This window comes from Mytilus californianus, unplaced genomic scaffold (genome assembly GCF_021869535.1).
Source record: "Mytilus californianus isolate M0D057914Y unplaced genomic scaffold, xbMytCali1.0.p SCAF_2, whole genome shotgun sequence".
In the NCBI taxonomy this organism is placed as follows: Eukaryota; Metazoa; Mollusca; class Bivalvia; order Mytilida; family Mytilidae; genus Mytilus; species Mytilus californianus.
Genome location: NW_026262668.1, coordinates 73,626,405 through 73,654,005, shown reverse-complemented (window position 1 = coordinate 73,654,005; position 27,601 = coordinate 73,626,405). Strand labels below are relative to the sequence as shown.

The following is a 27,601-nucleotide window of genomic DNA, read 5'->3' as shown; positions in this document are numbered from 1 at the left end:
AACATCTATACAAACCTTAATCTTCTCTTCTTGTGCAGCCAATGACTTTTCAAAGTCTTCATGTTTCTTTATTAGTGCCTCAACATTGTCCAATGAATCTCCAAGATCTCTGTTAGCTAAGAAAGCCTGTTGTAATATAAAATGCAGTGAAATAATTTCAAATAAAGTAATAATGTAAATGAAGAATGTAAATGACAAAACAAGAGAAACAAAACAAAATAAATGGAGATGTGTCCATGGGAGACAGATGATGCCCCTGCTTGCATTTAATGTTATAAAACATCGCGCTTGATACAGGTCTGAATTTGGATTGTAATTAAATATTTGACACATAATATGTTTCTGACACAGAATAACTGTAGTCAAAGAACTTTGAATTGGTTATATGATTTGAATTTATATTCATTTTTTTTTGCTTTTGTGCAATACACTATGCTGTTGCAAATTGACCCTCCCCCTTTTTTGCCAAAAAAAAAAAATTTGAAACAATTTTCTTTTTAATTTCTGAAATCTGAATTGAGAAAAAATTGTCCCCCCCCCCTTTTTAAAAAAAAAATCTTACCCTCAAGATATGGTCATAATCTCAATTAAAATTTCCAATGGAGTTTGCAACCATAATTACCCATTTAAATACATCATAAAAGTCTTAAAATAGAAAATGACATACACAATCATGGCTAAAATTAATATTCCTTAATCAGCATTTCTAATAGTAACTTCTAATAATAAATTGACAGCTAATCACCTCAAGACAATACAACCTTTCTTTATACATTATTTAAAAGCAGTGTAAGGGAGGTAATCCAAACATAACATTGTACTTTCATGTAATTGTCCATTAACCAGGAAAGCCTTGTTTTTCCCCCTTTTTTGCCCCTTATTCCTAAACGGTTTGAGCCATAACACCCATAAGCTAATCCTAACCATCCCTTTGTGGTATGGAAACTTGTGGTCTAATTTCAGAGAGATCCATACACCTTTCCACAAGTTATTGTCTGGAAACTAGAAAAATGCTTATTTGGGTCCCTTTTTGGCCCCTAATTCCTAAAGTGTTAAAACCATAACCCCCAAAATCAATCCCAACCTTCCTTTTGTGGTTATAAACCTTGTGTTTAAAGTTCATAGATTTCTATTTACATATACTAAAGTTATTATAGGATTAAACGACTTTTTAAAGGAATTTATTGGTGTATAAACTCAACCAATTCACTCATAAACAAATAAAAGTCCAATGGACTTATATGATATGTTTGTGAGTGACTTGGTCCAGTTAATACACCAATAAATTCCTTTAAAATGCGTTTAATCCTTATAATTCTTTAAATATGGAAATAAGGAATTTGATTTCTCCACTCGTATCCTCTATCACATGTAAATTGTAAATTTGTGGAATTGACCTGGCGCATGAATATATTATTTGGTTAACGCCAAAAAAATATACTCCATGAAATTTGCCATCTGAAAAAAATAAACTAAACAAATAACTTATTTTCTTTCAAATAAATGTTTTGTGTTTATAATTTAATTTGACGATGAAAGCGAAGTGAAAATAAATATTTCAAATGCGAGCCGTTTTTTTTTTTATATTACCGCCGCCATCTTGTTTACATTGGTTACAAAAAGTAGTTCTGTCAACGTCGTCTATCGAAATAAACAATGTCAAGATCCACTACCAGAAGCCCTCTCGACCAATCATATTAACGTTTTCCCTAATATGCAAATCATATAAGAATGATGGTCCGGAAACCAAATGTCTTCGATTGACGCTTACGACAACGTGATACCACAATATTAACAAAAGATTTCCCTCACCTCCTGTTTAGTCATGACAGAATCAGCATGCTCTGTATCTCTGTAGAATAACTGTAAGTCCATACACTGTTCATACAAAATACGCCTCTCTTCCCATAGTTCTAACAAACTTGACTTCTCTGATGACAATACTTGCAACTGAAATTATAAGTATTTATTTTAATATGATGATGACGAATATAACAGCATACGGTCAAATACAATCAAAAATAGAAAAGACTAGTTGTATTTCTTCCTAGAATAACCCATCACTTCTAAACGAATGGTTTTCAGAAGTGTTTGATTAACTATGTTGGAAGTTTGCTAAATTCCTTCTTTGGATGCTGCTACACTTGGATTCAATATTTTTCAAAACTGGGACCTTTTTGAAATTGAACAGCACTATGTGAAACTGACTTTCCCCCTTGTTATATCAAGTTTTACAGGAAAGACTGTAATCTGCAGTAATTGCAGACAAATATCAACAAGGTTTATTAAAATTATAAACCCTTAGTTACCTTTTCTCTAACTTCATCAGCAGCATAATGGTCAGCATCAACTAATCTTTGTCCAGCATCAACTGTAGATCGAAATGTGTCTTCTCTAGCATCAATCTCTCCCTAAAATACATTTTCAAAACGTGCTTAGAAAATTATTTACCAACAAAAGTTTTATCTTATACATATCAAACGTGTTTTGTTACGGTACACTTTGTCAAATCTTGTTCAGAATTCTGCCACAGCAGTTTTCTTGCCCCTCAATTATTTTTTGGTCACTTTTTATGCAAGATGTTCTCCCTAGATTTGGTTTCTGTTAATTTTTTTTTTATTTCAAAACAATGAGTAAAGTAAGTCTTCTATGTTAAATGAAATGTTCAACAGAATTCTTGTATAAAAAAAAGTTTTCTCTATTGTTAGGTGAACTCAATACATTGTTCTTTGTACACACTCAAGTATATATGCTGTAAATAAGTTTCTGGTACTATATAATTCCACAAAGTCCATGAAAAAATAATTCAAAATTATACAAACAACTTTTTTTTAAATTTTGGGAAAAGGTGGGGATAGGCAAATTCTATTTTCTTATTATTAACCATATTTAGTGAAACCTCCTAGCAATAAGAAAGAAATAACTAGAAATCAAAATAATATTTTATATTTTATTGGGAGGGGAGGGGTTGTTGTTGTTAAGGATGAGAATCATAGAATTTTTTTTTATTATGGCCTTAAAATAAAATCAACGGTAGTTGAGCTTGATGAATTACCTTGCATTCTAGATTTCTCTCTACTAAGGACTCTGCTCCAGCTACGTCTTTAGCCAGATCATCAGCAGATATAATGGCCTTCATATCATGTATCCAGGAAATCAGATCACGGAAGTCAGCTAAAAATCGGTGAAGGTAGTAAGAATCATCCAGTCTAGCTTTCCTATCAGAACCCTGTTCAAAAGAAAATATTACTGTCTGTTATCAACTCAATAAAATCAGATAGAAAATGTAAGTTGTATAAAACATAATTAATTTAACAAATTATAACTGTTATGGTTCTATTATTTCTTTGGACACCAAATCATACATCATAAATTCAAGAATATACGATATTAAATACTACAAAATGTTTACAGAATTATACACATATATATAGATGTCATAAAGAAAGTTAATTTTCAATATAGTTTCATTAGTATCATTCTTTTTTTTCCATGCAACAAATATCTACTATTCCCTAACTACAAAAATGATATTTTACCTTATTTTTCAGCTTTTCCCAGTTGTCTGCTATTTCAGTCTGTTTAGAACTAATCTGTTCTGCTTGATCTTTATGACTATCCATAAGTCTATCTGCTTCTTTTCCAATTGTTTGAATCTAAGCATCGAGAAAAGTATAGATCAATATATATTGCCAAAAATACACAAACCTTTTCTTTTTTTCTTTTTATGCTAACAGTGAAGCCCTAAATTTATATAAATACATGTGTATGTAATATTTGATATTGATCCATTTTATAACAAACACTTTCTTTATTTCAGAAGTACACACAAATTATGGCATAGGCAAATATCATAACATACACTTGTAAGTGATATGATTTACCTTTTCTTCTAAAGCAGCCAAGTCTCTCTCCACACCATCATGTTTCCTCTGTAAGGCTTGTACACTGGCAAGATCTCTGCCATAATCATCAGAAGACAAGATGGCATCTTTCTCCATGATCCAGGATATAGTCTCATCTGCATCTCTGATCAAGAAATTGTGCATAGTTGATAGCATTGTAATAAAGTCTTTATCTAATGTTTGTTTCTTGTATGTCAATTACATGTCAACCAAACGAAAATGTAATGAGTGAATCAATTACCACTGAGAAATGGGGGGGGGATTTGCTTTTCCATTAGGTTTAAAATTCTTCATTCCATATCAGTAGCAAATTTAACATTAGAATTACAACAAAACTTGGATAACGATTTTGAAAATACAAAATTTTTTGGGGCCTACTGCACTTGTATATTTCTATGCATGATTTCTCATAACATTATAATATGGTTTCTTGTATAATTTTGGTATATTTACCTGTTAAATCTCTGTATCTCATGGGCACCAAATAACCTCTCTTGTCTTAGGAGAGACATTTCCTTTAATCTGCGCCATGCTTCATTTACTTCCTGCAATTACATTTTCAAAAGATTTTAATATAGGTATAAATCCATTTTTTTTATTCCTATCAGAAGAGATTGTTTTAAAAATGACTTTGGAACATCCTTCAACAAGGATTTTTTTCCACTTTCTATTTCTTCCTACTCTTAAATACAACATAACCAAGTTTATTAGATATATGAATCCTTAAAGGTGATTGCTGTATGAACAAACTGTACATGTATTTTCTTCATAAGGTAGATTTAAGACCAAAAGTATGTACAAGCCATGTATATTAAACATTTGGGAACATCCCATGTATTTTTTCACCCAACTATTGAATATCAGCTTCATTCCCAATGCAAAAAGGCTGTTTTTCCCCAAATTTTCCAAATTTTGCAAAGCTGCTTTTTTCCCCACATTATCTTTCATGATATATTTAAAGAACATATTACCAATACAATAGTTTCTACAACATTTCAGTACCTCTTGTCTTGTCCTAATAGTATTTTCCTCTGGGTGACCATCAGATACCAGTTGCTCAGCCAAGTTGTTAACTTCTGTTACTTTATCTTCATGGTTATGTAAATCCTAAAATAACAACAAAAGTGTTATGAATATTGTTTTCATCTTACTACTCAGGCAATGTGAAAGGTTAAGAATCTAAATTTTAGTACTGGATCTAAACCCAAAACTCATTCCCCTACAAAACACCTTCACTGTGTATCCTCCCTTAATTCAATTCAATGGAATAGCTCTGAATGGAATAGCTCTGAAAAAACTAACAACTTTTGTTTACCATAAACAAGAAATAATGTATATCACTTGCTTGATGCAAGTTAAATATAAGATGAAGAAAAACATGTTTACTAGTTATGAGATTGAAAGAAAGCTTCCTCCTTATTCATTCAGATACATTTAACTATACAATACCTTCTGAAATTCATCAAATTTTTTCTGCAAAACCTCAACATGCTCCAAATCTTGTCCAAACTCTTCTGAGGATACGAAAGCTTCCTAAATACAAAATGAAAGAAAACTTTTAAGTCATTTTATTCACCTTAAAGACTTGGTACAATGCAACAATGTAATAAAATGCTCCGCTGGGGCGCAGCTTGATACGACCGCAGAGGTCGAACCCTGAACAGTTGGGGCAAGTATGGACACAACATTCAAGCTTGATACAGCTCTGAATTTGGATTGTGATTAAATATTTGACACAGCATAGGTTTCTGACACAGAATGAATGTGGTCTAAGAAAATTCTAATTAACCTATTCAAACCATATCATTATTATTTGCTTTTATATATAAATCAGAAATAACCATTTTAAAATGGAAAATTTTAAAGAAAAAAAAAGAAAAAAAAAAAAAAAAATCCCCTTCCCCCAAATTTTTTGAACCCCCTTATGATTCATCACCCCAAACCTCAATAACAGCCTTCCCTTTGTGGTATGGTACCTTGCAGTACAATTTCAGAGAGATCCATACACTTGAACACAAGTTATTGTCTGAAAACTAGAAAAATGCTTGTTTTTTGGCCCCTTTTTGGCCCCAAATTCCTAAACGTTTAGGGCAATTACCCCCAAACTCAAAGCCAGCTTTCCCTTTGTGATATGGAACCTTGTAGTACAATTTCATAAAGATCCATACACTTACACACAAGTTATTGTCCTGAAACTACAAAAATGCTTGTTTTTTGCCCCTTATTCCTAAAATTTTGAGGCAATTACCCCCAAAATCAATCCCAGCCTTCCCTTAGTGGTATGGTACCTTGCAGTACAATTTCAGAGAGATCCATACACTTGAACACAAGTTATTGTCTGGAAACTAGAAAAATGCTTATTTTTGGCCCCTTTTTCCTAAACGTTTTGGGCAATTACCCCCAAACTCAATTCCAGCTTTCCCTTTGTGATATTGAACCTTGTAGTACAATTTCAGAAAGATCCATACACTTACAAACAAGTTATTGTCATGAAACTAGAAAAATGCTTGTTTTTTTGCCCCTTTTTTGGCTCCTAATTCCTAAAATTTTGAGGCAATTACCCCAAAAATCAATCCCAGCATTCCCTTTGTGATATGGAACCTTGTGGTAAAATGTTAGAGAGATCCATACACTAACACACAAGTTAGTCTGGAAGTTACAAAAATGCTTATTTTTGGCCCCTAATTCCTTAACTGTTGGTACCATAACCCCCAAAATCAATCCCAACCTTCCTTTTGTGGTATTGAACCTTATGGTAAAATTTCATAGAGATCCATTCACTTAAACTAAAGTTAGAGTAGGAAAACCAATGTGTCTTCGGACGACGACGACGCCAACGTCATACCAATATATGACCGCAAAAAAATAACTATATAAAATAAATTGGTTGTAATCAATGATAACAATTGGTAATTTTTTTTGCACTGCACCAGAAAGAAAATAACAGGTATGTAACAATGACCTTTAAGCTAAAAAAAAATGTGTGATAAGGTTTTCTCGCTGGTAGGTTCAACATTTTTTACTGGCTCACAAACAGGAGAATGTCATGCTTCACGGAGTCCTATTCCAGTATCATTTTACTGAAAGTTCACCATTTGTAATCTTTCAATGAACAAAGTTACAATGATCAACATAGTTCAGATCAATTCTGTAATGCATTTTTGTAGAAGTTAGAAGTTACAACAACTGATATGTTGGTGAAGTGAAGGTCTCTATGGAAGAGATCATAAAAAAATGTAAAGGTAGGAGCTAATAAAATGCTCCGCAGGGCGCAGCTTGATACGACCGCAGAGGTCGAACCCTGAACAGTTGGGGCAAGTATGGACACAACATTCAAGCTTGATACAGCTCTGAATTTGGATTGTGATTAAATATTTGACACAGCATAGGTTTCTGACACAGAATGAATGTGGTCTAAGAACTTAAAAATTTTAAATTGGACATTCACCTATTATGGTCCAATATCCAAAATCTAAATACATGGTTAGATTCAGCATATCAAAGAACCCCAAGAATTCAATTTTTGATGAAATCAAACAAAGTTTAATTTTGGACCCTTTTGATCTCAATGTGGACAAAAATGATAACAGGGCCCAAAAATCAAAAATCTAAATACATGGTTAGATTCAGCATATCAAAGAACCCCACATATTCAATTTTTGTTGAAATCAAACAAAGTTTAATTTTGGACCCCGATTTGGACCAACTTGAAAACTGGGCCCATAATCAAAAATCTAAATACATGTTTAGATTCAGCATATCAAAGAACCCTAAAAATTCAATTTTTGTTAAAATCAAACTAAGTTTAATTTTGGACCCTTTGGACCTTTATGTAGACCAATTTGAAAACGGAACCAAAAATTAAGAATCTAAATACACGGTTAGATTCGGCATATCAAAGAACCCCAATAATTCAATTTTTGATGAAATCAAACAAAGTTAAATTTTGGACCCTTTGGACTTCAATGTGGACCAATTTAAAAACGGGGCCCAAAATCCAAAAACTTAATACACGGTTAGATTCAGCATATTACAGAACCCCATATATTCAATTTTTGTTGAAATCAAACAAAGTTTAATTTTGGACCCCGATTTGGACCAACTTGAAAACTGGGCCCATAATCAAAAATCTAAATACATGGTTAGATTCAGCATATCAAAGAACCCCATATATTCAATTTTTGTTAAAATCAAACAAAGTTTAATTTTGGACCCCGATTTGGACCAACTTGAAAACTGGGCCCATAATCAAAAATCTAAATGCATGGTTAGATTCAGCATATCAAAGAACCCCATATATTCAATTTTTGATGAAATCAAACAAAGTTTAATTTTGGACCCTTTTGATCTCAATGTGGACAAAGTTGATAACGGGGCCCAACAATCAAAAATCTAAATACATGGTTAGATTCAGCATATCAAAGAACCCCATATATTCAATTTTTGTTGAAATCAAACAAAGTTTAATTTTGGACCCCGATTTGGACCAACTTGAAAACTGGGCCCATAATCAAAAATCTAAATACATGGTTAGATTCAGCATATCAAAGAACCCCATATATTCAATTTTTGTTGAAATCAAACAAAGTTTAATTTTGGACCCCGATTTGGACCAACTTGAAAACTGGGCCCATAATCAAAAATCTAAATACATGGTTAGATTCAGCATATCAAAGAACCCCATATATTCAATTTTTGTTGAAATCAAACAAAGTTTAATTTTGGACCCCGATTTGGACCAACTTGAAAACTGGGCCCATAATCAAAAATCTAAATACATGGTTAGATTCAGCATATCAAAGAACCCCACATATTCAATTTTTGTTGAAATCAAACTAAGTTTAATTTTGGACCCTTTGGACCTTTATGTAGACCAATTTGAAAACAGAACCAAAAATTAAGAATCTAAATACACGGTTAGATTCGGCATATCAAAGAACCCCAATAATTCAATTTTTGATGAAATCAAACAAAGTTAAATTTTGGACCCTTTGGACCTCAATGTGGTCTAATTTAAAAAGGGGCCCAAAATCCAAAAACTTAATACACGGTTAGATTCAGCATATTAAAGAACCCCAAGAATTCAAGAATAAAACCCCATTGAAATTGATCAAGAAATAAGCAATTTATACAAAGTATCTTCTTTTGCACAATACTGTGCAATTGATTATTTCTTGCTATTGCGCAATACTGTACAATTGACAATTTCTTGCTATTGCGCAATATTGTGCTATTGGATATTTCTTGCTATTGCGCAATACTGTGCAATTGAAGATTTCTTGCTATTGCGCAATACTGTGCAATTGAAGATTTCTTGCTATTGTGCAATACTGTGCAATTGAAAATTTCTTGCTATTGCACAATACTTATTATATAATAATTTACACATCCTGTTTGGTGTGTATCTCCTACCATATCATTATTATTTGCTTTTAAATATAAATCAGAAATAACCAACTTAAAATGGAAAATTTTAAAAGAAAAAAAAAAGGAAAAAAAGAAAAAAAAAAGAAAAAAAAAAGGAAAAAAAGAAAAAAAAAAGAAAAAAAAAAATCCCCCCCCAAAATTTTTTGAACCCCCTTATGATTCATCACCCCCAAACTCAATCTCAGCCTTCCCTTTGTGGTATGGTACCTTGCAGTACAATTTCAGAGAGATCCATACACTTGAACACAAGTTATTGTCTGGAAACTAGAAAAATGCTTATTTTTGGCCCCTTTTTGGCCCCAAATTCCTAAACATTTCAGGCAATTACCCCCAAACTCAATTCCGGCTTTCCCTTTGTGATATGGAACCTTGTAGTACAATTTCAGAAATATCCAAACACTTACACACAAGTTATTGTCATGAAACTAGAAAAATGCTTGTTTTTTGCCCCTTTTTTGGCCCCTAATTCCTAAAATTTTGAGGCAATTACCCCCAAAATCAATTACAGCCTTCCCTTTGTGATATGGAACCTTGTGGTACAATGTCAGAGAGATCCATACACTTACACACAAGTTATTGTCTGGAAGTTACAAAAATGCTTATTGTTGGCCCCTTTTTGGCCCCTAATTCCTTAACTGTTGGTACCATAACCCCCAAAATCAATCCCAACCTTCCTTTCATGGTATTGAACCTTATGGTAAAATTTCATGGAGATCCATTCACTTAAACTAAAGTTAGAGTGCGAAAACCAATGTGTCTTCGGACGACGCCAGACGACGCCGGACGACGACGACGACGACAACGACGACGACGACGACGACGACGCCAACGTCATACCAATATACGACCAAAAAATTTTCAATTTTTGCGGTCGTATAAAAATTAGAGTTTATCAAAAGTCCTAAACATATATTTTTTAGCACTATTTATGGAGATATTAAGAAATGTTTAAATATTAGTACAAACCTTGTCACTGATCCAGAACATGACCTCATCACATTCTCTCATGAACTGTACTAGTCTTAATGCTTGTTTCAATCTTAGTCCTTTGTCTTTCAACTTAGATAACAATAGTTCCCATAGTCTGTGAAGTTCTTCCAATCTTGCCTGTTAAAATAATTTCACATAAACATTGACAGTTTTTTTTAGTTTTTTTATTTCTCACTTTCTACTTAAATAAAACAGTGCAGTCCTACCTGTGATAATTAATTTATGCATGGTAAAAATAACCATCTTGTTTACTGCAGTAAAACTTAAATCTTTTCTTTTGAAAAATAAGTTTCCTTTTCTAACAATTTGATGGATAATGAAATATCAGATTTTACAAGATTAACTTGAACCAAACAAAAATTTGTTCTCACTGTAACATGCTTCTATGAAATAGACCTTAATGAAAATGTTAAATATTTAAAATTTGTTGTCAATATACAATATTTTTCATTCCATGTGACTTGATGTTGAATCTGTATGATCTAAAAGATTCAAATCATTACTGCCACAATTCTTTTTTGTACCTTTTAGACATGAAATTGCAACAGGAAAAAATGGCTGTGAGGTAATTCAAATTATTATAAAATAAGAAACAAAGAAGATATCAAAAAAGATAATAACAAAGATTTTAAAAAGAGGAAGTCTTCTTCAAAGCAGATTCAAATTCATGTCTGACCTTTAAAATACAAACTAAATTTGTCTCTTACCGTTATAATATCTGAGGCAAAGTGTTCTTTGTTAATCATGTCTGTGCCTGTATTATCTAGGACAACAATAGCATTGGCATGGGCAGCTACTTCAGCTTCAAAAGCCTGGTGTTTCTGGATCTTTGCCTGGTTGTAGAAATTACAATGTAAACAGTAGTCTCCCTTTATTACAATGTAAACAGTAGTCTCCCTTTATTACAATGTAAACAGTAGTCTCCCTTTTAGGTTTTGATATTCCTTTATTTTTTAACTTTAAAAAGATTCTCCCAATACCAACTTCCATCTGAGTTTTTCTTTAGGTTGGATATTTCAAATTACCAAAATTTTATCCAAGATACATTTGTATGTGTTCTTACTGTACTGAAAATCAAAATCAAAAGAATATTTTGCATTTCTTATCAGCTTTAAGTTGATAAACCCATAGATTTCAGAACATAATATAATTCAAGTGCACCCACCAAAAAATGGCTTGATAAATCCAATTAGTGTAAAGACTGCAAATTAAAAAAATGTGGGAAAATACTATTTTTATTACCTGCAAGTTTGTGGGATCTCTGTAGCTTTCATCTGAGGCAGTTTGCAATTTCTCATAAATCCAACTCTCGAGCTCATCTGCATCTCTTTTGAAATACTGGTACCTTCTTGAATCTTCAAGCTTCTGACGCCTATCTGAACAGAGGCTTTTAAACTGTTCATAGCGACCAAGGACTTCCTGTCTACGACTCTGAATGTCCTCAGCTGTCTCAAGAATCTTGATCTCTCGAGGTTGAACCTCTGTCATCTTGCCTTCTTACTGAAAGAAAAAAAAACCAATTGTTAATGTCTCCAATAGTAATTTAAAACAGTAACAAATGTATTACACTTACAATGTTTATTTATTTCAAGATGATTGCTGGAAATTTATTCTAAAACATCTCAGTATATTCCATCAGTATTACATGATATGTTTGCAAATAAGTGTGCTTTCTACTTCAATCACTAACACCCTGTTTCACAGTCAGTTAAGTATATGTGTAATACCATTAAGATTAAAGTTTTTTAACTGAACCCCTTTGAGTACCATGGATGTGGTAAAGACTGTATTGAAATGATATGCTGCCGTATAATGGTATGGCAATGTCGTCATCATCTGAAGACATTTGGTTTCCAGACAATAACTTGAGTATAAGTGTATGGATCTCTATGAAATTATACCACAAGGTTCCATACCACAAAAAGAAGGTTGGGATTGATTTTGGGGTTTATGGCCTCAACTCTTTCAGAATTTGGGGCCAAAAGCAAACATTTTTCTGGTTTACAGACAATAACTTCAGTATAAGTGTATGGATTTGTATGAAATTGTACCACAAGGTTCCATTCCACAAAAGGAAGGTTGGTTTGAATTTGGGGGATATGGCGGTATCCGCTTAGGAAGTAGGGGTAAAAAAACAAGCAATTTTTTGTAACTTTGTTGAATTGCTTAATTTCTGACCAATCTCAATGGGTTGTAAATTTAAATAATCTAAAAATATGGAGGTTCTATGATATGCTTAATATTACCATGTATTTAGAATTTAGATTTTGGGCCATGCTTTCAAGTGGGTCCAAATCAGGATGCAAAATTAAACTTTGGTTGATTTCAATATGCTGAATCTAATTACTAATAATGTATTCAAATTTTGAATTTTGGGCCCATTTTTCAAATTGGTCCACATCAAGGTCCAAAATTTTAACCTTGTTTGATTTCAACAACAATTGATTTGTAGGGGTTTTTGCCATGCTGAATTGCTTATATTTGATCAATTTCATTTGTTTGGGTTTTTAATTACATTAAGAGTTACCTCCCTTACAATGTTTTAGCTTATAATTTGTGTCTCATCTTTGAGGTGATATGCAAATGAAAAGCTGTCATTTTATTTTTAAATATTACTAGGAATTTTGCTGATTCAGATAAAATTAACTTTAGTGATTATTGTTCTTGCATCATTCTATTTTTAGATTTTTTCTTGCATCATTCTATTTTTAGGTTTTTTAACATGTATTTAAATGATTTCCTATGGTTGAGAATTTCATTGCAAATTAAATTAGACATTTGACCATCTGTTAAGGTGAAAGTAAAGGTAAGTGAAATTTTTGTTATGTTTCAACTTTCATCCTAATAAGAGTTTTTTGTTTATTAGTCCCCTACCGACGAAGTTGAAGGGGACTTTAGGTTTGCACTCTGTCCGTCTGTCTGTCTGTCTGTCTATCCGTCAGTCCGGCAAATCAGCTTTCCACACTTTTTTTCTTCGTTCTTGAAGATATTGATTATTTGATATTTGGTATATAGTTTTATCATGACAAGTTATAGATCAAGTACGAATTTTGTTCCTGTCTGATGATTTAGTCCAGAGTTACGGACCATAACTCTGGACCATATCTAATGTAAGAGTACTATGTTAAACCATATTTCTGTACAAAGGGAGATAACTCATTTTTTAAAAGACATTCTTTGTTAAATTATTTGAAGAATTTTTTGGCAGGTTTGTTTGTTATTTAGTATAAACTAATTTTCTGAATGCTATATATATATATAAAAAAAAATTATGAAGAGAAATCCTTTAATTAGATAATAATCTATTTTTATTAATGTATATATTTCAATACATTACATTGTGTAAATAAAAGTTGTTGACATTTTATAGATAAGTTACAAATCTATATTAGTTTGTGACAAATGAAAGAAAAAATATTTGGAACTATTAATTATATTTGATCATAATTTGAAAATAGATATACACTGTATTACATCATATCTAATTTTAGAGAACTATTAACCATATTTATTACATTGGTTGCAATGAATTACACTGATTTCCCAGTGAAATAAAAACCGATAATTTCACATGTGAAATAAACGTGGTTATTTCACTCCTCTGACGTCATACAACAATAGGCGTTGTCAAGACGTCGATAACGTCGGATCAAAACAAATTATGAATGCGTAGAAAAAGATAAAGTTCCTTACATTTTCTACTTTAATTTCATAAAAAAGCCATTTGCCAATGTAATAAAAAGAATAACTAATCAAAGAATTCAAATATCGAAAAAATATTCAACTCGTGACCGAACAACACTGATAATTAACTCATGCGCTACGCGCATTCGTGAATTAATGTGTTGTTCGGTCACTTGTTGAATATTTTTCTCTATTTGAATTCTTCGATTAGTTATTCTATAACTAATGTTTTTTCACTCATATAATCAGTCCCACACTGTTTTTAGTCATGCTTGAAGATATTGACATGATATATACTTTTTGTTTACACCATGACAAGTTATAGAACAAGTTAGCATTTTGTTCCAGTAAAATGAATTTTTACCTGGTAGGGGACTATGTATTGCCATGCAATACTCTCAGAATGCTTGTTTAAAGAATATGTTTTATTTTTAATCGGTATATTTCCTCACAATAGATAAAGTTGTTGACATTAATAAATTATTTATAAGATAAGTTTGTGACATAAAATTTGGATGAGAAAAACTAAAGTTAGAGTGCGGAAATGAAAAAATTGGCAATTTTCCAAGTTATGTAAGGGCATAACTCTAAGAACCATAAGTGACAGACTGCCCAAATTCGAACTCTGTCTGCGGGTTATGGTTCTTAGCATTGTGTATGCATGAGTTTCATAAAATTTGAATGAGGAAAACTTAATTAAGAGTGATGAAAGGAAAATAAAAGGATGGAAAGACGGAAGGACGGTCATTAAGGGTAACACTTAAATGCCCCATTGCCTACTACGGGGGCATAAAAATTGTCAGTATCATTATTACATTGATATAAACATTAACTTATAAAATGTATCAAATTCCCCCTAAATCATTCCTCAGGTTTTAAATAATGATGAGTTGGTGTGCATAGATACAATATGCCATCAGGCATGATTAGAAACCTTTTCCAATGACAGTAATTACTTACTTAGGATGAAAATAATTCACTGTAGAGAGTTAACAATGATTCCAAGAGGCCAGAATATGTTCCCACAACAGATATATTATAAGGATAAATCATGAAGAGATTTCTTCTCAGAATATCATAACCTTTCTTTAAAAAATCAAAATGCAATTTCATAATTTGAGTACCTTATAATAAATGGTCTATAATATTAGATTCCAACTAACAGATCTATCATAAACAAGAAATTCTATGACCAATTACACTGAATATGGCATAATGACAAAAAGTTACTTATGAAATTATCTATTAGCAATATGATTAGTTGCATCTTACTCATATGTACAGTACAACTAATACTATGATGACTAAAATAAACACAGATTTATGTAATCTTCTGAGTAATCAACTACCATATGTTATCTACACATATATATGTGTGATATAATCCAAAAATTGAATTTTTTCGATTTATTTTGTTTTGAAATAGCAATAAATTGATCCTTTTCTCTATTTCATTGTAATCAAACTAAAAATCTGAAAAATTATAGATGGCATGATAAGTTTTCTGAAACCCCTTTATTATGCCCCTTTCAAATCTAGGAAAAAACCAATATAGGGGTAAAATTACCTATATTTAAGTTTTTGATTCTTGAAAATCAATGAAAAAAAAGTTCAATCACTTACTACTGCAACTACTTTTATCACAGTCCTATAAATACAACAATATCTCAATCATTTTTAACCCTTACCTCTTGAAACTGATGAACTTCTTATTGATAATAAATATAAAAACAGGCAGTAGATCCCATAATAAACTAAGTAAGCAAATGCCAACACTACAACTGTTATCACAAAAACATCTGGATAATCTTCAAAAAATGGGCATTTGTGCATTTGTTATCAATTAGTCACACCCTTTCACATCATAACATAGCATCTTCCATCCACCCCTAATCTCAAAATGTATTAATCCATCTTAATCATCCATTCATAAATATCAGCATGTGTTGGAATGTTTGTATTTACTTGTGTTGATAACATGGCTGCACCAGTCAAGAAAATATTGATAACAAACTGATCAATACATTTTTGTCTCATCACTATGGATACCAGCCAAATATTCAATAAAAAGAGGCAGTGCTGATGCAGATGTTATGTAAAAGCTAATTAAATCTCCCTTGAGGATCATAAATATTTCCTTGTGGCCAGATAATCTCTCCAAATAATTAAAAGAAAAATTGCAATAAAACAAATACATATCACTTTTCTCTTTGAAAAAATCTTTTCACGGTAAGCTGTAGCAGATCTTTCTGCAGCAAAAGTGTGCAAAATTTTGCTGTCAATGCCAAGAAAATCAATAAGGATTAAAAATATTTCTAGGCTTTAAAGGGGCATTAGCTGTCAAATTCATGCTAACTGATTTGACTCAAATTCTCATATTTGATTTATAACATACTAAAACGTATATCCAAATTACAATAAGTCTGAAATAAACAATTAACAATGCACTGACTATTTCGTGTGTATTTTAGTCGAGACGCCATCTAATTAACCATCGAGATGACCTCCGAAGACTGTTTGATTTCATGTTATAGGTTAAAAAAATAAGTATTTAAATCATCGGTTTTACCTGTATAAGAATGATTTTTTGTGGATCGAATCAGTCAACGAAATGGTTCATCCTTGTTTCACTTTCAATGTTGACATTCTTTTCCTTTTAAAGGCTGAACAAATATATGCGTAACCAATCTCTAGCTATTGGGTTAAATTGAAGGTCACATGAATACAGCTTCAATGAGGTCGAATTATTCACTTGCAAGTGAATAATTCATCAGCGACGTTTATTAGCTTATTTCGAAAAAATTGAACTAAACTGGCTGTTAAAAGTGAATAATATTATTTCACTATCATTAATGATTGATCAAAAAAGATCTTATTTTAATTTTTTTTATATCTCGTAGCTAATGCCCCCTTAAAGAACCAATACATCTTTGAGAAGTGAAGAAAAAAAAAAGCAGGTGTTAACCTTGTATCTAAGGTTATGAACATTATAAAATATTGGATTTTATCAAAATCAAAATTTGAACAAATTGAGAGGAAATTTATATGAATTAAGGTGAAAAACAGCCTTTCTCTTATTGTATTTAATATACACGTGCAACTGAAAACATATACCAAATAAAAAAATTTCTAGATCATAATGAAGCTTTCCACTATACATTTATGTAAAGCTGTATCATTTATATTAATTAAATTTGAGAAAACAAGAATGTGTCCATAGTACACGGATGCCCCACTCGCACCATCATTTTCTATGTTCAGCGGACCGTGAAATTGGGGTCAAAACTCTAATTTGGCATTAAAATTAGAAAGATCATATCATAGTGAATATGTGTACTACGTTTCAAGTTGATTCAACTTCATCAAAAACTACCTTAACCAAAAACTTGAACCTGAATCGGGACAGACGGACAAACGGATGGACGCACAGACCGAAAAACATCATGCCCCTCTACTATCGTAGGTGGGGCATAAAAACACACTAGAATTGCACACATTAAGATTTGACACTATTTCCGTCTTAGCTAGCCAAGGGTTAGGATCCAGTCCCCTCCTCTCCACCCTTGGCGGATTAAGATAGTATTTTGGATCCACTAAGTAATGATTTCCATTGGTCGCAGTTGTAACTGGCTGCATCCAATGAAAGAGTGCCTTGAAGATGATCACATGTAAATGTAGAAAATGTAAATAAACAATTGCCACGTGCTGATTGTGCAACAATTTTTTACCCCCAAAGCATACAACGATAATAAGTCACAATTTGAAAGTTCTTAATCAACTAATAGCAGTCCATGGGTATGTTTCTTGCACAAATGTTGGAATGTCAACGTATATGTTCGGTTCCTGCTTCACGAAATTTGTAAACACTAGACACAACAATTTTAACACCTCTACACCAAAGAGAGTTCAAGCGCTGCCATTGGTCAAGAATGAAGTAGTCGGAATGGGCATGATTTTTATTTGGCTAGTGAAGATGCACTATTTCGGACATACATTAAACTCCATGTAATGCATGAAGCTTTATAACGCACAGTTTTAATTAACGCAAAACTTCACTGCTGTACAGTATATTTTTAAGGATATAAATGAATGGATGTTAAAGCTGGTATTAAAAGTCATAACCTTACTGACTTCTAGAGATATAACTTAAGGTAATTTACTGATAAATTTTATCAAGCAATAATAAAACAGTTAGGGTTCTCTCAAAGATTTTTTTCAGATGAGACTAGGGATTTTTGAAGTTTTAGCCTGAATAGCCAACAGTCAGGACAAAACCATGGACATTATCAACATAATCATAGTGTTTCCTGCAGGATGTTTTGGCGTGGTATGGCGCCCTGCCGTGTTTTCTTTACGCCCTGTCCTTGTTATCTTAATAAAATATAGTTAAGAATATAGCTTATATAGTTTTGAATAGTACAAAAAATCAACAACTTTCATTAAAAAAAAAAAAACACCAAAAAACAGATAGAAAAAAGATGAAAAGCAGAAGAATATGTATTGTAAGTCTTGCTATACTAATCTTTAAATATCCTACAACTATTTGTACAGTTATGAGCCAAGCTAGCTTTGATTGGTATACACTTGCGAAATCCTAAGGGTATATATTTGGCACTTTTTTGTGCATCTTAATAAGTCAAAAGCAATGCATTGCATATGCTCTTGGTCATGCAAAGTCCACTTTCACAACACATCATTAGACAATCTGTCTCAGTGATCCAGTATTAAAATTTATAACTGGAGTTATTGATTAAAATGAGGCAGTTGGACAATGAACATGATCAAGATTCTATTAGCTGAGTCTATAAGTGATAATTTTATTACAAAAAGGAATTCACAACCTAATATACATATCTTTATTTCTTTATTTCTTACCAATAAATTAATATGAAACAAAGGTATATTCCATTAAATCCCTATCTATTACAGTGCCTTTATATCCATGTAAAGAGTGCCCTAAAAGTGTAGTCCACCGCATGAACATGGTAAAGGGTACGTCCGGTGCCCTTAAAGTGTAGCCAATCGCGCTAAGAGTGCCCTCTGAGAAAAAAATTACCCTGCCCTTTTCAAAAGCTGCAGGAAACACTAAATCAAAGACTAAACTAATCATTTCAGTCTTTTGGTCTTAACAAAATAAAATTAAATCACCTTAGATTACTAATTTCGTTCTATTTTGGGGTAATGAAATGATGATTTCAGACTCAGCTAAAATATCTTGATGAACATCTGTCCAGGAAATGGTGAGTCAAGTCTAATTTTCACGAGTCTAGGCATCATGAACTCACACATATGTATAGTGATATCCCTGATTAAATGTTTTTAATGTATCATAATCAAAAACCTTGCACAATCCTTCCTGACCAAATCATAATTTCTAATTTGCTGCATATTAATTAAACAGATTTGATTGCAACTACAAATAACATATGTACATTGTAATATAAATGTTGTATTTTCATCAATTCATAATGCTCTCACTGAGGCCTTATAGCCCAACGGTACATGTACCCTGAAGCAATCTGAATAAAGAATGTATTATAAATGTGATACAACAATTTGAGGGAAACAAGAATGCTATTTCAACTCCCATGGAGCTTCATTGTAAATTGTAATTGAAAATGATGGACAGAACACTTGCTTCATGCACATAACTGTATCGTGAATAAAATTTATTCAGATAGCATGATGGTACATGTACCAATGTTCTGTTAACATGGATCATTTCTGAAGGCACAAGATCTGTAAAAGACATTACTGTAAAAATTAGGATGTGACAGTGTTCTCCCCAGAAATTTTGGATAGCACAACATTTGGCGCAAACAAATAAATAGTTGGATTTTTTCCATGTCATTTTTTGTGTTGTGACAATGCTGTCGTTCCTATTTATCATGCACATTTTAATTTAAATATATGTTATATGTGTGGAAATGTATATATATATATAAAATTCATTGTTTCCAGAAACTCAATGTATTAGGCCCAGTTTTTTCTCATTAAAAAGATATATATTTTAAACAAAGTTAAGCAACTTTAATCAATACATTGAAACAATGCACTTACATAGAAATAAATACATTTAGCAAGGAGATCTAACAAATTATCTGTTAATATGTGATTTTCCCTTTTGGGATCATTATTCTTCTGTCAGCTGTGCCATTTGTGCCTCTGTAGTTATTTTCTTTAGAATACAGATTACAGTCATAGCTGATCCTCTTCCGTTGAATTCCCCCTCTGATCCGTAGTTTGTACAAATTTTTCAATGGCAGTTGAAGAAAAAATTACGACAATTTTTGACAATCTATTTGGATGTCCAGCATTGATCACTCTTGGACCACGTGTCATGACATAAGTGTCAGCTTGAGGTATTCATATCTGAACAGTTATCAAACAAAGGACTATTAACACCTATTTAATCACTCTTAATTGCCCCTATTGTCGACTTGAAGGGATTACAATTAAAGGTGATATAATTTTTATGATCGTAAGCGGTAATTAGATGAAAGTTCAAAAATTAGGTCATAGTTCAATTTGCGGTAATGTATAGAGACAACAAAAAATAGCTATAGCGTCGCGGAATAAATTAAAACGTTCTGGGGAGATCACTGTGTGATATCTCATTAGTATTTAGTAATAAGGATTCAACAGGTATAGCTGCAACTTTGTATCTATTTATAAAAGAATTTATAATTCCAAGTACAAAACTTAATTACTAGTGACAAACTTAATTAAAATTAACAAGTTAAACATGTAGTGTTTCCCCCAAGCATGTTTAGCATGGATAGACGCCATGCCCTATTTTTGTCTTAATAAATGACGCCATGCCCTTTATTAACTTCTTTCGGTGGTGCCATTGTCTAAATAAATGCCCTTTTTTCCCGTCTTCATGTTTCTGGCAAGTTTAGGACCCTCAGCTAATCAACATTTACAACAGGTATTATAAAGTTGTGATTACAGTTATTCCGCTTGTCGCCATCTGATGGGTCACTAATCCATTAATTATAAATAAACCTCATAATTGACAACCATAATAATTTTCCACTGTAAAATCAGTCAGTTGGCATTTTAAATTCAATATTTCTCAAGGCCAACAACCACAATTTGCAGTTTGTTTGTCGTAGTTTCGTCATTTGAACAAAATTGTTTTCCCCCCGGACAGTTCGCTTTTTAATTTCAATATTTCTAAAACGATCACAATTTGCAGTTCGTTTGTCATAGTTTCGTCAAATGATCATATTTTCGTAATCTTTGATATAAAACGTTCAATTTCAATTAAAAAGATAGAATTTTATTCAAAAAAGTTCAGAAAAGTTTTCACGAGTCAATCCTTGGTTCCAACTTTATGGAAATGAATTCTAAATATCGATCTAAACATTTTATAAGGATAATGATTATGCAGGGTAATAGTCTTACAATGTTCTACAAGTTCATTTATACTGTGAATCCTGGTTTAAAAAAAGGGGCCCAACTTTTGTTGATCAGACAGTGTTCCAGCTAGGATTTCAAAATGGCAGGGAGCCAATCACGAAAATGGCACTTTAGCACGAAGATTGATATTTCAAAAAGGACATGTCAAACATTGTCTTATGTTAACTGCAAGGGTTTCAGCTAGGAGTTTTGAGGGGGTTTAGTCACTTTTACGCTAGATGAAAATCAACATTATTTTGGGTAACAGTATTAAAGGGACCATGCAAGGACGTATATTACTAGCTCAGTCTTCACTAGAACATTTTTGATGCATGGTAGGTCTAAGGTTAAGTTGCAATGCAGAGCGCAGCGGCGTTTTGTAGAAATATTTTTATTTCATTGGTGAAATGAATTGTGCATGTCATTTAAAATACTACACTAGATCTGCAATACAGTTGGGAACAATACCTTACATTTTCTCCAGGGGCCAACCTGGATCCCAAAACTATTTTCCAAGGGCCCAGTAGAAATTTTAAGGCCCTACCATGGTATTTTTACCACATGTACATACTTATTAATAGTCTTGAATGTTCTTATAAAGGCAATAATATGTTTGAAATGCCTAATACATGTAGCCCAGTGTTTCTGATTATGATAGAAATAATAAATGAATTATAATAAACCACATTGAGTTTTTCAGAATTAAAATCCATTTAACCATGTCTTTTCAGACTGTTAAACTTATATTTGTAATATTATATATAAAAAATATATAAAAAAAATCCCCCCCCCCCTTTTCCATTTTACACACCCCTAGATGTAGAGTATTAAAGTATTATCAGTTTCACTGCAAGAAAGTATTCATTTGTTAATCAAAATGAAAATCTTGCTGTCTATAAATAACAATGAAATGTAACTGTTTCTTGTTAAATTGTTTTACCGAATTTTCCTGCCAAAAAAGCACATGGCTTTCAACAAATGTAAACAAAGCAGTCAATTTGTGATCATGGATTACAGCTTTAATTAATTTAATTTAAATATAGATATTTAATGAAAGGTAGTCAAGCATTGTTTTTACTTTCTTCTGGATTAAAACTGTTTAAAAGATCAATTTAAAAAAAAAATCTTTGACATATATATATATAAACAACAGACGATCTACGGATACATCAAACGCAAATTGTCATCTTTTGAGAAATATTAAAATTGAAATGCTGACTGACCAAATTTAATGAGAAAAATTATTACAATGATCAATTATGAAGTTTAATTAACTGATTAATGACCCATCCGATGTCGATAAGCGGATTATCTGTAATCACAACTTATTACACCTGCTGTAAATGTTAATTAGCTGAGGGTCATAAACTTGTCATAAATATGAAGACAGGTAGAATAATTGAATTTCATCAAAATATTACGGCAATAAAGGCATGGACTTACGAAAAAGGGCAGGGCGTCTTAAAAAGGGCACAGGGTCACACTAGGGGAAGGGCAGGCGGACCACCCTGTGAAAACGACCTACATTTGTAGCTGGAACACTGTCAGAACTGTCCCCTGAAACTAATTGAAGTGAAATTTTGAACTAGATTTTCAGATCTTATATCCTAATCTTCATATTTAAGTGCCACATCAGTCAAATCATGTAATTACTGCCTAGTAAATTTATGCATTAGTCCTTCAAAGTCTGACAAAGATGTATAGCTAGTAATATACATACATCCTTGGTCCCTTGCTGTTACCCGGAATAATGTTGATTTTCATCTTTATTCAAAGATGCATATACAATATTATTTTGAAACAATACACTTGCTATCTTGAGTTCTAATTCCATCAACAACTGCCAGTCATACTTTACCAATGCAATATGACAATTTATTTATTGCCTTTCTTGTTTTCAGCATACTGTAGGTACCCTTTTGTTAATTTTCCATACACTGTAGGTGCCCTTTTGTTAATTATCCATACACTGTAGGTGCCCTTTTTCAATCAAGTTACCATGCCCTTTATGTGTGATAGGGGAAACACTAACATAAGATTACTTCAATTAAGATAAAAACTGAAACTACAGACACAGGCATAGTGAACACTGAACGAGTAAGGAAATATACAGATTACATAATGATAAAATATTTATCTTACTCTGCCTATACATGTTAAATATTTTACCTCAGCAGAGATTCAAGGTACACATGCAATACTAAACCTCCCCCACCCCAACCTGGACATTTTGAACTACCTATGATTGAACATTTTCAGGCAGGATCAATCTCAGTGATTCAGAAGGATACCTGACTTTAACAGGAGACAAGTCAGATAAAACAGTAAATTCAATTTCCAAAAAAAAAAAATTTCTTGTACCAGACCAGACATGTCAGAATAACTTCAGAAATCATTGCAATCTTGTAAAAAAAAAACTTCATAAATGCATGTGTGGTGTTACCATAGGTTTGTGCATGCATCGAGTGGGATATTAAAGAGTTGGAGAGATGTTTCCACTTCTGCAGGCTAGCCTATTTTGTGAAGAGAGTCGAGAACATAAGTCTTTCCTGGCAGTGCATACATGCAGCTTCTCAACTATTAAGACTTCTAGTCTTCTGTAGTCTCCTCCTGACAGTTCATGGTACAGTTGTGTCCTAGGCAAAACTGTAGATGAAAAGGATCTCATAATGAGGACCCTTGAGATGTGTGTAGGACATTCAGCATGTGCATATGTCCTAGTTCTCATCAACCTTGCCCCAAAATCTTGTTAAACAGACTCCCAACTGTGTGGGGATTCCTGCCAATCCTGGGGAAGAATCTGCATTACTTTGGTTAAAACAAAATGTATCGTTCTATGTTTTTCTTGCAGTTCATAATTTTTACCGGAGAAACAACAACTATAAACAATCCACTAAGATATACCTGTACTATTTTTTTTTTCAAAGGGAGATAACCACAGTGATGTCACCTCATTACTTATTCACATTTTATGCATAACCTTAAACCTTTAATTAATGCATCATAGCAATTGAATCTTCCTGATTTTCTGATTTAACAGGTACGCTTATTTGCTAAATAGTGAAAATACTGAAATCAGATCATTCGGAAGTTTGAATAAAACATTTACTAGCATGGAGCAGTTAACTGTTTACAAATTGGGCGCGGCAGCCGGCTCACCGGTTTCCAAACCACATTGGTCGTACACACTATATTGTTAGTTATTGTCTATACGTTTTAATCATCAATTTTTGTGAATTTGTTAAAACAACTTTGTGATATATGTAAAAAAAAATACAAGGAATGCTTACATGCAACAAATCTTCTAAGAGTAATTGGTTGATTATCTGACCTCACCGAAAAATATCCAAGTTATTGCTGTTCCATGTAATGTCTCAACTAAATTCGAAACTGACTAAGCGGTGTTACAAAATAATCTACGAAGTGCATCCTAGGGGTTGCTGTGCCTTTATTAAAAAATGGTTAATTCTAATTTATTTTTTAAAATATTGAAAATAAATAACAAAAAACAATGCTTAGATATGAAACCTAAAATGTGCGAATATAGTTTCATATTAAGGGAGTGAAACAACATGAGAACAGCCAAAAATATATAATATACAAAGATGTACTCGGAAAGACATTTGCAACATTCCGGATAAATGACCGAGTCATTCTAGGTTACGCTCGGCATAAAGATGTTTATAGGCAGGGCCGTAAATTAGGACTTGTTTAATAGGAGCATTATAATGTGCGGGGATCTGGGGAACGAACAGACCCCAGACATTGAGCAGTTTCCCCTGGAGATATTTTGACTGGGTTTCCCAAAAAAGAACTATCTAACCTAATAATTGAAACTGCTCTCTACATAACTGATAGTTTTATTTATTATACCAAATTCACATTCTGATATAAAGTTTGGTGAAGATATTTTGAGCATTGATAGTTTATTACCATCATGTGTCAAAGTCTTAATTTCGTTCTTATTAACTTGCTGTATTTTCTCGTATCCGAAGAAATTATTTAGCTAGTGTTCGAACTTGGACACGAGTCTTCACAAGGTCACAGTTTTCAATATGGACAGCAATAGTACCCAAGTAAGAACTGTTTTATATAAACTTTGAATGCATTTTGAAGTCATTGAACTGCATATAAATATCTAAAAAGTGAAATGTGTATATGTTAGAGATAATATCAAATAAAACATTGAAAAGGATCTATAAAGGTATAGAATGAACGTAAAATAGCATTGAATAAATACATTGTATGCATCTTGAATTTCTCGAAATTCTAGCCTCAAAATTCCACGGATTCTTTTTCAAGTTCAGTTAAATTTCAATTACATGTGCAGTCTCGGTATATAAAGTGACAAAAACGTAACGTCATACTGTAATTTATCATACTTTTTCAAAATGATTTTAAAAGATTGCAAAAACGATCTAATTACATATTTTCGTATCATTAAACCAAAAATGTTCACAGCGATAATATATAATTTAAAACAAATCATGATGACGAAAGTATGAGAAATCGCACTTTTAATCGCATAAAATGCATTTTTTTCGTCACTTTTTACCTCTAAATTTCTAGGTTCTGTATTACAGACATACAATAAATACCTCTGTTTCTATTTATAAAGTTTTGAATAGATTGTATCTCTAGAGTTTATATATTAATGATACATGTACTATTTGTTCAATATTCAGATGAAGCTCAACAAGATTTAAATGCATACCAAATTTCGTAAAAATCCGAAATATCATCTAATGATGTTGTGTACTTCGCCTTAATAAGTTGATGCATCTTACTTGTCGATAGTGGTTTGGTTTGAACTTTATATAATGTATATCGTGAACCTGTCTATACTTTTTCAACAGCCAATTTTGTGTATTCGTTTGTGATCTCTATCGAGTTTCTGCAAGAGTTGATAGGAACTGTTTGTCCTGGTTGAATAGGCGTTTATCTTCATAACAGGGTTCCTTATATTTTTATGCTTACGCGACGTATTGATGAACTGGCCATCATGATTTTACATAGAATTGCCACCAGAATTCTTAAATCTATGAGTGACTGACAACTGTTGACAAAGACAAGATTATGGCAGTACAACCTACAGGGTACAAAAAAATGTTCTACTTCGCATTTGGAAGTATTGAAAAATTCTCATCTTGACAAGTTCAGCTTTCAATCTGCATTAGGTTTTGTTATACTAAATTCGAAATGCCATGTGACAAGTGTTTTTGTGGATTGTCAAGACGAATGCCAAGAGACAGTTTTTTGAAAGCATGATGAAAAAAATTTGTGAATGGGGTTTGACATGCATGTTTAAGAGGTCATGGGACACGATGGATGTTCTACGGTTTCAGAACTGGCATACGGTGTCAGGATAAGAACGCTCAAATAATATATAATTTTTTTTCCCGATTATTATTTTTATGGTCGGCTTGCAATAGGAGGCAACTGCCTACATGCCTCCACATAATTTACGGCCCTGATAGGTTTCACAACGAGTGAGAATTGGATATCGCTTGATATCAACTCGAGTTATTTAATTTCAATATAATAATATACGAGCCTTCGGCGAGTTTATTATTACTATTTAAATTAAATAACGAGAGTTGATATCAAGCGATATCCAATTTTCAAGAGCTGTTAATTATAAACCTTTGTAAATTGTACTACTTCAGTGTTATAATTTTTCATTATATAATAAATACTGTTTAAACTAATTATAAACATATTTCTCTTATGGTCAACACTCTGTGTTAAATTAAAAATTCCCGCTAATTGTTGAGCGATGTTAGATTGCGGGAGATTGCAATCTCCCCGACAGAGATTGGAACAGCTTATCAATCACATCACATCAATATCCAGCTCGTGTGTCATCGGAATACCTCGGCATTGCTACTCATTGTGAAGTCGAACAAATAGCTAGGACCCCGACAAGAGGAGAAAACATTCTGGACCTCTTCTTCACCAGCCATCCGGCGCTGGTTAGTAAATGCAAGACTATCCCAGGAGTCGGCGATGACGTGGTTCTAATCGACACACTTGCTATACTACAACGTGCAAAACCTACTGGAAGGAAGATCTACCTATGTGATAAAGTCAACCTTCCTACTCTGAAAGAAGATGTCACCCTATTTGTATCTGACTTTGTCTCACAACCATTTCGTAACATGGACTCATGTTGGACTACTTTCCGGGACAAA

The 27,601-nt window shown here is 32.5% G+C and overlaps 1 protein-coding gene across 13 annotated transcripts in view; it reads right to left on the bottom strand.

The window, feature by feature from the left end:
- The window catches only part of LOC127728021 (spectrin alpha chain-like), a 66,199-nt gene extending 41,400 nt beyond the window's left edge, over positions 1-24,799 (bottom strand). For 11 of the 13 annotated variants that reach the window (XM_052235157.1, XM_052235160.1, XM_052235165.1 and 8 more), the window contains exons 1-13: positions 24,701-24,799; positions 11,565-11,822; positions 11,030-11,155; positions 10,299-10,439; positions 5,355-5,438; positions 4,908-5,012; positions 4,359-4,450; positions 3,885-4,029; positions 3,540-3,656; positions 3,056-3,229; positions 2,310-2,411; positions 1,813-1,950; positions 16-126 (exon numbers count right to left, since the gene is read on the bottom strand). In XM_052235157.1, the coding sequence (XP_052091117.1) occupies positions 16-126; positions 1,813-1,950; positions 2,310-2,411; positions 3,056-3,229; positions 3,540-3,656; positions 3,885-4,029; positions 4,359-4,450; positions 4,908-5,012; positions 5,355-5,438; positions 10,299-10,439; positions 11,030-11,155; positions 11,565-11,810 (1,581 nt within the window). In that variant the 5' untranslated portion in view covers positions 11,811-11,822; positions 24,701-24,799. Of the gene's footprint in view, positions 1-15; positions 127-1,812; positions 1,951-2,309; positions 2,412-3,055; positions 3,230-3,539; positions 3,657-3,884; positions 4,030-4,358; positions 4,451-4,907; positions 5,013-5,354; positions 5,439-10,298; positions 10,440-11,029; positions 11,156-11,564; positions 11,823-15,694; positions 15,790-24,700 lie in introns of those variants that run through there. The other 2 variants (XM_052235159.1, XM_052235158.1) reach the window with 2 other exon arrangements.
- Between the last annotated feature and the right edge of the window lie 2,802 nt (positions 24,800-27,601).